This window comes from Hyperolius riggenbachi, chromosome 4 (genome assembly GCF_040937935.1).
Source record: "Hyperolius riggenbachi isolate aHypRig1 chromosome 4, aHypRig1.pri, whole genome shotgun sequence".
NCBI classification, from domain to species: Eukaryota; Metazoa; Chordata; class Amphibia; order Anura; family Hyperoliidae; genus Hyperolius; species Hyperolius riggenbachi.
Genome location: NC_090649.1, coordinates 365,748,882 through 365,761,941, shown reverse-complemented (window position 1 = coordinate 365,761,941; position 13,060 = coordinate 365,748,882). Strand labels below are relative to the sequence as shown.

At 43.1% G+C, this 13,060-nt stretch overlaps 1 protein-coding gene across 1 annotated transcript in view; it reads right to left on the bottom strand.

Annotated features, from left to right (window-relative positions):
- Positions 1 to 13,060, bottom strand: part of LOC137504047 (sulfotransferase 6B1-like) — a 100,642-nt gene that overhangs the window by 46,878 nt on the left and 40,704 nt on the right. Inside the window, exons 3-4 of the mRNA XM_068231969.1 lie at positions 9,044 to 9,133; positions 4,117 to 4,243 (exon numbers count right to left, since the gene is read on the bottom strand). Of these exons, the coding sequence (XP_068088070.1) occupies positions 4,117 to 4,243; positions 9,044 to 9,133 (217 nt within the window). The remainder of the gene's footprint in view (positions 1 to 4,116; positions 4,244 to 9,043; positions 9,134 to 13,060) is intronic.

Here is a 13,060-nt window from a genome sequence, read left to right as displayed (position 1 = left end):
CTGACCCTGAGGCTCACAGTTCCTTGACATGCCCAGAGGTTTCTCTTGTGCCGGTGTGCCCAGATGTTCTTTGTGTGCCAGAATGCCCAAGTGTGTCTAAGGTGTTAGCGTGCTCTGATGCTTCCTTAGTGGGAACACGTTCTGATATTGCCAGTCTGCCTGCATGCCCAGAGATGGTTCTGGTCCCTGAAAGCCCTGATATTGATGTTTGTCCTTGTGGCCCTGACTCGGGAATTGCCCTAGGTTCCATAGGGGTTCTTGATAGTTCTCCATGTGAGCCTAAGGGGCATTCTGACCTATGGGGATCTCTTTGGAGCTTCAAGGTGTTCTGGGAGGTCTCTGAGAAAACTTGTCCTGGTGCCTTGGACTGGTTCAACAGTGGGTTTTGTGTTGGTAAAGACAGTACCGGTGGGCATTGCAAAGGCTTTGGCGTTTCTGAACTGTTCCTGGAAGGCGGTGGGTATCGCTCAGGGAGTTTCGGAGGGCTTTCTTCTGGAAATCATGGTTCTGATGGGTGTCACACTGGGGCTTGTAGTACTGATGGGCATGGTTCTGTAGGTTCTGGTTCTGATGGGTCCAGTCTTGTGGGGACTGATTCTGGAATTCGGTCTTGCCGGGCTGTCCCGGTCATCATGAATTATCAGTCAGACTGTTTTGTTGGAAATTTCAGTTTTGAAAAGCGTCTGGAATCCACTTTTAAAGGCGGGGGTACTGTAATGATCGCTGCTGCAGCAGCTATTACTGGAAGTATTAGTGCTGCAGCTCAGGCAGTTCTGATCTATTTCCATGCAAGTTGCATAGCTTTGTCTGTCTTTCCCTGCTGTCAGCTTGTGACTGATTATCATTCACCTGTGTGGGAATCTGCATGTCTGCTCCCATTGGATGACCTCAGTATAAAGATCTGCTTCCTGCAGGGTTTCCTTGGGTTTTCATAGCTTCAGCTTAAGCCTGTCTTGCTGTCGCTTTAGCCCCCGATCGTGTTTCTTGTTAAAGATACTTTGCTGGTCTTTGCATCATATATTGGTTCATTGCCAATATATATGCATACCAGCACGTTTATTATTTTCCTTGTATTTGTGTTACGTTGATATATCAGTGTTGCTGATATATACGTACACGAACTGTTTATTTCCTGTGTTCAGTTAGTCAGTCTTCCAGCACGTTTTGGTAGTTTGCGCGTACCGTGAGCACCCGTGCTGAGCTAGTTATCCTGTTCCTGGTACCGTTTGTGGATTGCGTTCATCTCTGCGAAGAGATAACGAATCCTTCTGAATCCTGTTCTGTCACTGTTTGTGGATTGCGTTCATCTCTGCGAAGAGATAACGAATCCTTCTGAATCCTGTCCTGTTACCGTTTGTGGATTGCGTTCATCTCTGCGAAGAGATAGCGAATCCTTCTGAGCCCTGTTCCCTGTTTTGCTCCAGTGTTAGTCAGCGTTCCTGCTTATGTCATATATCGGTTCATTGCCGATATATACATATGTTAGTCAGACGTTACAAATAGTTTCATTGATAGCTGTAATTGTAATACGCTAGGAAAACATACTTATTGTATATTTATCTGTGTTATGTTCATCTATCTCAATCCTGCTATTTTCTGACTATCCTGTCCTGTCTTTGTGAGGCACGCCATCGCCGCATCGCATTGGCTGCCTCATTCCAGTCTGTCTGGTTTTGGACGCTTGCTGTCGCTAAGTAGCCGCTAGCTAGCAAGCGTTCATTCTGTCTACCTGTCCTGATCTCCTCAGTTCTGGTTTATGCGCTCAGCGCTACTTTGCGCTGAGACGTTATAACGAAAGCATTGTTTGTGGCTGTCAGATCTGCACCGGCTCTGTGCGCCACAATCTCCTATTGCAGTCAGTCCTCCCCTCCACTATACTAGGGATAGCCTGTTTCCTGGTGCTAGTGTGTGTACCTCCTCCACGCCAGCTCATGCGTTGCATGCTGACTGTGGAGAATACACCACCAAGCCTTACACAATGCATGCATTTGGAGTTTTTCACAGTGCACCATAACAGTCTCAAACTGAACGAGTCAATGTGAAATGGCCTATAGAAGATCAATGTAGTTGGTGATCTGTCCATTTTGAGTCTGCTACCCAGTCCATCAAAGTAGGGGGCGGCAGAAATAGAATGATTCTCTTTTTTTCTTATCAACATTTTTATTTATTTTCTTTGCTTTAGTAAAAATCTGACATTTCATATAGAGATATTGAATAAGAAGCTAATTGCAATGATGTATTCTTTCCATCTCTGCATAGTTACCATAGCTACCAATTTAGAAAACGCCCCAACAACCTCTGCTCCTAATGCTCGTTGTTTGGGGGTTGCTCTGTACTCTGCACTCTCATTTAGACCACACATTAACATATTAATTACCTCCTGCTATGTCCATCTCAAAAACATTTTCAGAATTCATCTCTTCCTTTCACAGGAGGTCACTAAAATGCTTGTACATGCTCTAATCATATCCTGTCTTGACCCAAATCTGCAGTCTACCAAAAACAAGACTGGCACCTTTCCAGTCCCCACTGAAGTCTGCTGCTAGTCTCATCCACCTTTTCTCCTGCTCCTCTGAGGAAGCCCCTCTCTGCAATCTCTCCATTGGCTATTGGCAGGGTATCAAGTTTAAACTCCTCACCCTATCATACAAAGTTCTACATAATTTGTCACCTCCATTCATTTCCTCATTAATCTCCAGATACCATCCCACCTGGAAACTTTGCTCTTCCCAGGAGACCCTCATGTCCTCTAGTTTGGTTGTTGCCTCCTGATCTCTCCTTTGGAACATTCTCCCACTGCCAGTCTGTCAGACTCTGAGCCTGGAAATCTTCAAATGTACTAAACACACTTGTTCAGACAAGCCATTTGCTATAGGTAGCCTTGGTGGCTCAATGTCTCATCCGCTAACCCCTGTGTCTCCTTCCCTAATGTTTCCAACCCACTACCCTCTAGATTTTAAAGAGAACCAGAGATGAAGCACCCTCATGTATTTTACCTTATAAATCAGTGGGAACATGACAGTAAACACCTAATCTGCTCTTTGTTACATTGTTCTCTGTTTAATTTGCCTGTTATCACCTCTAAAATAAGAATCCCGACTAAGCAGTCGGCTGGCTTTGCTACAGAAAGATTATAGCTGAGACTGTGTTCTTTTGTGTCTTTTCAAGTCCAAGCCTGCCCCCTGCTGGCTTTGCTCAGAAATCATTATAGCTGAGTCATTATAGCAAAGCCAGACTCAATGCACAGTCCGGGATTCTTATCTCAGCTAGATAACAGACACTTTTAGCAGTGAGGATGAAACAGAGGGCAGGGTAGGTGTTTTCTCTAATGTTCCCACTGATTTCTATGGTAAAATACATGAGGGTGCTTCGTCTCTGGTTCACTTTAAGCTCACAAGGGTAGGGCCCTTCTAGTGTTTCCTATTCTGCTGTGATTTTTCATATGTACATTTATTGGCGATGTCTCAAACCACACATCAACTATGCATGCATTTGTACTTGTATTGCTGGATGTTCTGATTGTACAGTTTTGAACTTCTCGTCTATCTATCTATCTATCTGTTTTAAAGCAGTAGGATCAGCCATACTATGCCAGGGAAAAAAAACACATATATAAGTAGATAAATACTTGATCTACTTACATAACACATGTATTATACTGTCCACGTTTTGATTTCAGTGAATGTTATATAGTAAATTACGAGAATTCTGTTCCTGGTGGGGGCCATGTCTTTTGCCCACAGTTAAGGCTAACTCGTGATGTCATTTCTGCCCTTTACTTTTTTTCTTGTCTCCTCCAATCGCTGAGTCGCCTCAGCCTTGCTTGTAAACACAAGTGAGTAGGGGATTAGGTTTCAGATAAGCAGCTGGCAGGGAAATAAAGGGAAGAGGAGGAATAGATTATAGATAAAAAGAACCCCCAGCATGCAATTCTTTGGCACAACTACTAAAGGGCCAGTGCTCCTTAAGTATGTGATAACTCCAAATCATAACAGCAGAAAAAGTTTTGAAAGTTTTGAATGCAGGATTAGCATCTTTATCACTTAATACACTCAGACCAGTTGCTGTTGAAATTTGATTTTTATGGTGACGATACCGCTTTAAGTCAGTCAGTACCATTTCCAGTAATAAAGTCCTTGAAGAACAAGTCCCAGGATTCATAAGTAGGAAGCACTGGATGATTATTATAGAAATGAAAAAATGACACAGCTGCATCTTTTGGATTACGAAGAACCATCAAAATCTGTAACAGAAACACAATCTGATCTGATTATCATATTCTAAATTACCTTACTTAATATGTTATTCAAGGAGGACCTTTACTGTATATATTTTAATAAAATGTATTGTATTTTTTACAAAATTACTTTATAAATTATCTTGTCAGTGTTTACCCTTTGTAAAATCTATCTCCACCATGTTCCACATTCTTACATGTATTACATGTGGCGACATCTTTACCGCTGGCAAGGTACATCACTGTGGTATATTTATTCAAATTCAGAACGTCATTTTGAATGCTTTAGATCAGAACCTGAATCCTTATGTGTGCGGACCACAGCAGGGGATGTTAAACATACAAACATACACTCAGAATCACTGCCTACATTGTGCATTTATTGGTGGTGAGCTTACATAGCTAGGGAATGCCCATAGAGAACTATATAGTCATTCCTCTATTCTGCTTAATGCTGTGCCCACTACCTCTAAACTCCCCTTTCAGCGTGTATGGGAGATAGACGGTGGTGTCGACCTAGATAGATGATGAACAATGGTCACAAGTGTTTGATACCCTTTCTAAAGGTAGCCTTCAGGTTACAACTATGGAAGTTTCGCCTTGCCTGCTACATAGGAGCTATTTAGTTCCAGTGAAACTGCATACAATTCACTAACCTGTTTCAGGGTTTGTCACAGTACACAATGTATCATATACGGTGGACATGCCCGAGTGTGTCTCGCATATGAGCCAAACTGGTTCAACTTATAAACAAAATGCTATCTACCCACTTATGTTCTGACCCCACTATTTTACTTTTGGGACTGAAACCTGAGGCGCCCCCTCATGCTAAGCATAACTGATCCAATTCACATCTAATGCTACCAAGACCTGTATAGCTTCCCAGTGGCACTAGCCCACACTATCTTTTAGAGGTGTCCTGAATAGGATTCAGGAAACCACGTTGAATAAGAAAATAAAAGCGAAACTCTCAGATACAGTCCATCATTTTGATAAAGTGTGGCAGCCATGGCTCCAGGATGTTTCCTCCACAGAGATATGACAGAGATGTGAATATGTTACCTTTTTTTCAGTATCAATTTTGTCCTATTCTGTCATGTTTACTATTTTTGTAAAATTTAACTAAAATTTTCCCATGTAAGAGTGATCTAACAACCATAAGTGTATACTCCTTGTAAACCTTGTACTACATTTTATCTGTACTTAAAGAGAATCTGTATTGTTAAAATCGCACAAAAGTAAACATACCAGTGCGTTAGGGGATATCTCCTATTACCCTCTGTCACAATTTCGCCGCTCCTCGCCGCATTAAAAGTGGTTAAAAACAGTTTTAAAAAGTTTGTTTATAAACAAACAAAGTGGCCACCAAAACAGGAAGTAGGTTGATGTACAGTATATCCACACATAGAAAATACATCCATACACAAGCAGGCTGTATACACCCTTCCTTTTGAATCTCAAGAGATCATTTTTGTGTTTCTTTCCCCCTGCAGCTATCTTCCACTGAAGTGTCAGGCTGTTTCTTCCTGCAGAGTGCAGACAGCTCTGCCTGTATGTAATTCCTCAGTATGTGAAAGCCCAGCCAGCTCAGAGGAGGATTTATCCAGCTTGTAAAAGATAAGAGAGAAGAGAGAAGCTGCTCTAATCTAAATAATACACAGGCAGTGTGCAGAGAGGGGCCTGGAGGGGGGAGATGCATCACAGAACCACAACACTGAAGAACTTGGCAGCCTTCCAGACACAGGCTGACAAGTCTGACAAGAGAGAGATAAGTTGATTTATTACAGAGATGGTGATAGTAGAATGTGCTGCAGTAAGCCAGAACACCTTAGAATAGCTTTTGGAACTTGTAGGATGATAAAAAACAGGATGCAATTTTTGTTACGGAGTCTCTTTAAAACATCCAAAAAGTATTTTTGAGACTAAAAGGGAGGGAGGAAACAGCAGGGAGACCAGGCAGAGCTGCAGATCTGACCATGCTATGCACACATTTCTACATAGTTTCCAGTTGGCTCTATTAGAAAAAGTAAAACATCTTCAGGGAAGGACACAGCAATATTACTTTTAGTAAAAAAAAAATTCTCTTTCAGAAGATAGTGGACTCATGTGCTTGGTCCACTTCAGGGTGGGTATCTAGAAAGGCAAGAGTACAGGAAGCTATGATCCTTAAACAGGTAGTTTTTTTTTTTAAAAGAGAACCTGAGCCGAAGCTCGGGTTCAAAATCAATAATCACCCCTCAGATGGAAGCCTCAGGATCCTTTTGAGGTTTCCCTCAGTGACATTTCCCCCGATGCTGAGCGCAGCCCCCTCCTAGTCCTGGCTACGTGGCTTCTCTTCCACAAACGTGGCCGTGCATTGTAAGATCGAGCCCGCCCGTGCATGCGCACTAGCACAGACCATGTCTTTGTATAGATCCTTTCTAAGGAGTGCTTTTGTGAACAATAAATTAAATATTGTGAATCCTTCATGAAGAGATGGACTAGTCAAAAATCTGTCAGTTCTTTCAGATTTCGACTAACTGCTGTGAGGCTGTAGACACACTATGAGCACTTTCTGAGTGCTTTTCTGACTATCAGCGCTTTCTGAGTTTTTTTTTTAAATGCTCCCAATGATTTGCATTAAAATTGCGGTAAAATTGCAGTGATCGCAATTTTTCCCCAAAAAAATCTAAATTGCAGCGATTTTACCACGATTTTAATGCAAGTCAATGGGATTTAGCCTGTATGCATGCCCCTCTAAAATACAATTAATTATAATTTTACTTCCAGGAGGTTAAAAAAAATACCTTTTGCAGGAAACAAAATGCTTGCTTATCATTTACTATCCCACATCCAGGATGCAGCCAGCTGGGTAAGTTATCCTCCCCAAAGTAGGTACACAGGTAATTAACATTGATGGCACAATGATAAAAAGGGACACAAAATGGACTGCAGCTGTGTATGGATTATTAGTACTTAATTTCTTACTATGCAAAAGTATTCGGCCCCCTTGAAGTTTTACACATTTTGTCATATTACTGCCACAAACATAAATCAATTTTATTGGAATTTGACATGAAAGACCAATACAAAGTGGTGTACACGGGAGAAGTGGAATGAAAGTCATACATGATTCTAAACCTTTTTTACAAATCAATAACTACAAAGTGGGGTGTGCGTAATAATTCAGCCCCCTTTGGTCTGATTGCAGTCAGTTGCCCATAGATATTGCCTGATGAGTGCTAATGGCTAAATAGAGTGCACGTGTGTGTAATCTAATGTCAGTACAAATACAGCTGCTCTGTGACAACCTCAGAGTTTTTCTAAGAGAATATTGGGAGCAACACCACCATGAAGTCCAAAGAACACACCAGACAGGCCAGGGATAAAGTTATTGAGAAATTTAAAGTAGGCTTGGGCTACAAAAGGATTTCCAAAGCCTTGAACATTCCACGGAGCACTGTTCAAACGATCATTCAGAAATGGAAGGAGTATGGCACAACTGTAAACCTACCAAGACAAGGCCGTCCACCTAAACTCACAGGCAACATGGAGAGCGTTGATCAGAAATGCAGTCGAGAGGCCCATGGTGACTCTGGACGAGCTGCAGAGATCTACAGCTCAGGTGGAGTAATCTGCCCATAGGACAACTATTAGTCATACACTGTACAAAATTGGCCTTCATGGAAGAGTGGCAAGAAGAAAGCCATTGTTAACAGAAAAAGCATAAGAAGTCCCGTTTGCAGTTTGCCTCAAGCCATGTGGGGGACACAGCAAACATGTGGAAGAAGGTGCTCTGGTCAGATGGGACCAAAACTGAACTTTTTGGCCAAAATGCAAAACGCCATGTGAGGCGGAAAACTAACACTGCACATCACTCTGAACACACCATCCCCACTGTCAAATATGGTGGTGGCAGCATCATGCTCTGGGGGTGCTTCTCTTCAGCAGGGAAAGGGAAGCTGGTCAGAGTTGATGGGAAGATGGATGGAGCCAAATATAGGGCAATCTTGGAAGAAAACCTCTTGGAGTCTGAAAAAGACTTGAGACTGGGGCGGAGGTTCACCTTCCAGCAGGACAACGACCCTAAACATAAAGCCAGGGCAACAATGGAATGGTTTAAAACAAGACATATCCATGTGTTTAGAATGGCCTAGTCGAAGTCCAGATCTAAATCCAATGGAAAATCTGTGACAAGATCTGAAAACTGCTGTTTACAAACGCTGTCCATCTAATCTGACTGAGCTGGAGCGGTTTTGCAAAGAAGAATGAACAAGGATTTCAGTCTCTAGATGTTCAAAGCTGGTAGAGACATACCCTAAAAGACTGGCAGCTGTATTTGCAGAAAAAGGTGGTTCTACAAAGTATTGACTAAGGGGGGCTGAATAATTACGCACACCCCACTTTGCAGTTATTTATTTGTAAAAAATGTTTGGAATCGTGTATGATTTTCGTTCCACCTCCCACGTGTACACCACTTTGTATTGGTCTTTCACATGGAATTTTAATAAAATTGAGTCATGTTTGTGGCATTACTGTGACAAAATGTGGAAAACTTCATATATATGTGTGTGTATATATATAATATATATATATATATATATATATATATATATATATATATATATATATATATATATATATATATATATATATAGTTTTTGTACTTCAATTGCTTGTTGTATTTACAAAGGGTGGGTGTACGACGTCCACTGTGCATGTGCAAGAAGTACGGACAGTAGTATCCAGAGGTAGGGCTGTCTGTCCAAATATAAATTATCCAAAACTATTAACTCGTGTAGCATTTTATGATAACTCATTTCATACCTTCGTCTTCTTTTCAATAATGGTTTTAGGAAGATTTTCATACATTAGATGTGATGTTATTATTCTTGGTGAAGGCTGTTGATTCAGGTGCTTTAGAGAAAAGACAAATAAAAATAAAATTTAGACATTTGGAATTTTATTCCCTTTGTTTTTGATTAACAAACCTGCCTGTCAGTGTCCAAGACAGGAGACATTTTTACATATCATGCTGATAGGGGTGCATGGTGGCGTAGTGGGCTTTTTCCTTGCAGTTCTGGTTCCCCTGTTCAAATCCCAATCAGGGAACTATCTGCACACAGTTTGTATGTTCCCCCTGCGTACATTTCCTCTGGGCACTCGGGTTCCTCCCACATCACAAAAACGTACAGATAAGTTAAATGGCTTCCCACCTATATTGGCCCTATATTACAATACAAGAAGTTGTGAAACAGGATACCATTTATTAACTAACTTCAAAGAATAAGAGTAAGCAAGCTCTTGGATTTGCAGCCTTCATCAGACTTAGTCTGATACTCTTCTGCTACTAGATTACACTACATACACTACACAATACATATTGTACATAGACCTATGACTATGGTAGGGATTTGATTGTGAGCTCCTCTGAGGTACAGTTAAGTGACAAGACAATATACTCTGGACAGCACTGCAGAAGATGTCGGCGTTATATAAATACTAAATAATAAACTGGGATAGTATTTTACATTTGGGGTAGATATGATGAGAGGGGTCATTCTTTTTTTCTTGTCGGGGGGGGGGGGGGGGTTATGATTTGGGGGTCATTACAGTGGGGATTAGAACAAAGAAGGAGTATAGTATTTTGCATGGGGGGGGGGATATAATAAAGAGAGGCAGAGCGGGAGTTTGTGCTGTTTACTGCCCAAGGCTCACCATCACCAGCTGCCCTCCCCCCAACACACACACATGCAAAATCTGCCTCCACCCCTTGGCCTTGCTCTTTCAGTATAGGTAGCCAGATGACCCTCCTTTAGTATAAAGTAGCAAAATGCCCCTTCCCCCTCTTAGTATAGGTAGCTAGATGACCCCTCAGTATAATAGGTAGCCAGATGTCCCCCTTTCAGTATGTGACGCTAGATGACCCCTTACTTAGTATAGTAGGTAGCAAAATAGCCCCCCACCACCACTACCACCTTTCAATATGTTCCTGCTAGATGACTCCTCAGTATAGTGTGTAGCCTGCCCCCTGACCGAGAGCTGAGCATTGACTCACCTGCTACCCTCCACAAAGTTTCCCTCACTCACTGCACTTTATATACTGTGAAGTTTAGAGGGGGTCGCAGCCAGCACGCAGTACACAGATGTATAAAACAAAGTCCGTTTATTGTGCAGTAGAAATAAACAGCTTCAGTTCAGCAGTAATAAGTGGAAAATAACAGTTCAGCTTACTTCAGCTTGGTAAGATAAAGTCCAGCAGGTTCAAACAAAGTTCAGTTTTCATCAGGCCAACACCATACAAACAACAGAGCAGGGTATGGTTTGGCTTCCATCAAATACTCCAATATTCCTTGTCAGGAGATTTCCATAGCATACATGCTACTCCTTCAACACCTCACCTCACACTGCTTGTGAGACTGCTTCTTAAGCATAAATTTGCATCTCATCAATACCATAATTAGTGAGACTCAGCCCCACTGACAACCAGGTGTGTACCTAGGTGGGATGGGAAGGCCCGCCCTTCCTTCCCTCCCATCCCAGGAGTCCGGCCCTGAAAAGAAAAAACCAAGCAGCAACTGCTTGCTGTTAAAATCCGGACTCCCTTCCTAGGACCAAACGGGGTTTTAAAGTGACCACAGTCCAAATACCGGGGAAATATACCTCCCATCTATTACCCAGCCCCGATGGCCCCTACATATGCCCCCCCTCTGCCTCAACCCCGAGGCGGTGGAGGCACATAGACCCACTAAACAGTGGACTCGGGAAAGGGCATCAGCGTTCTGGTGCACTTTACCCGGCCTATGTTCCACCACATAGTTGAATTCCTGGAGAGAGAGAAACCACCGGGACACTCTTGCATTCGTTCCTCTGTTTCTTTTCATCCACGCTAGCGGGGCATGGTCAGAGATCAACCTAAATTTCCTACCCAATAAATAATAGCGCAAGGAGTATAGGGCCCATTTTATGGCCAAGCATTCCCTCTCTACTACCGCATAGTTTCTCTCAGCGGCCGTCAGTTTCCGACTGAGAAAAACTATGGGATGTTCTTCTCCATCAATTACCTGTGACAGAACCGCCCCCAACTCAACATCTGAGGCATCTGTCTGCACTACGAATTCTCGAGTGAAATCGGGGGCTACCAGGACAGGGTGACTACATAATGCCGATTTCAGCTCCAAAAACGCTTTTTCTGTCTCTGCGGTCCACTGTATCATCACTGACTTCCGGCCCTTGGTCAAGTCAGTTAGGGGAGCTGCGAGGGAAGAAAAATTGGGAATGAACCGTCTGTAATAGCCCACTATCCCCAAGAAAGCTCGAACCTGTTTCTTACTGATGGGGCGGGGCCATTCCTGGATTGCCTCAATTTTGTTAATTTGGGGTTTTACCAACCCCTTTCCAACAATGTACCCCAAGTACTTTGCTTCCTCCATACCTAGGGCACATTTCTCGGGGTTCACTGTAAAACCCGCCTTCCTTAACCCATCCAGGACTGCTTGAACCTTGGGAAGGTGAGACTCCCAGTCTGAACTGAAAATTACGATGTCGTCTAAGTAGAACGACGCGTATCTTTGGTGTGGACGCAACATTCTGTCCATGACTCTCTGAAATGTGGCCGGGGCGGTCTGTAACCCAAACGGCATTCTTTTATACTGAAAATGGCCCTCAGGTGTGGAAAATGCCGTTTTTTCTCTGGCTTCTTTGGCCAAGGGTATTTGCCAATACCCTTTGGTCAGGTCTAATGTGGTTATGTAGCGGGTTGGACCTAACCTTTCTATCAATTCATCCACACGGGGCATGGGATAACCATCAAATTTGGAAATTTCATTTAATTTCTGGAAATCGTTACAGAATCGCAGAGTTCCGTTTGGCTTGGGTACCAACACGATCGGGCTTGACCATTCACTCTGCGACTCTTCAATGACGTCTAATTCTAACATGCGCTTCACTTCCTCTGACACCGCCTTTCTGCGGGCCTCCGGGATACGATAGGGCCTGACAAACACTTTAGCCCTGGGCTCAGTAACAATGTTGTGCTCCACCATACCCGTGAGTTCAGGCAAATCCGAAAATATCCCCTTGTTTCTCTGAAGAAACTCTTTTACTTGTTGGACCTGGGATTTGGACAGAGTGGGGGCTATTTTCACATCCTCAATGCTTATTTGGGGTACAACACTCACACCCACCCTAACCGGAGCGGTCTCTCTCTCTTTCCAGGGTTTTAACAGATTGACGTGATACAGTTGATAGGGTTTCCGTCTCCCTGGCTGATGTACCTTATAATTCACTTCCCCTACTTTTTCAAAGATTTAGAAGGGACCGTGCCACCTGGCCAAGAATTTACTCTCCACGGTTGGGATCAATACTGCCACTCTATCCCCCACCTGGAACTGCCTGATTTTCGCGGAGCGGTTGTATACCCGACTCTGCGCTTCTTGGGCTGCCAGTAAGTGTTCCTTGACAAGGGGCATCACCTTGGCAATGCGTTCTTGCAGCTGGGAAACGTGTTCCACCACACTCTTGTGAGGACTGGACTCACTTTCCCAGGTTTCTTTGACCACGTCAAGCATCCCTCGAGGTCTGCGCCCATATACCAGTTCAAATGGTGAAAAACCTGTGGAGGCTTGAGGTACCTCCCGAACAGCAAACATCACTGCCGGCAATAAACAGTCCCAATCTTTTCCGTCCCTTTGAACCACTCTTTTTAACATCATTTTTAAAGTCTTATTAAACCGTTCAACCAGGCCATCGGTCTGAGGGTGATAAACCGAGGTTCTCATCTGTTTAATCTGGAACAATTTACATACATCAGCCATCACTTTAGACATAAACGGGGTTCCTTGA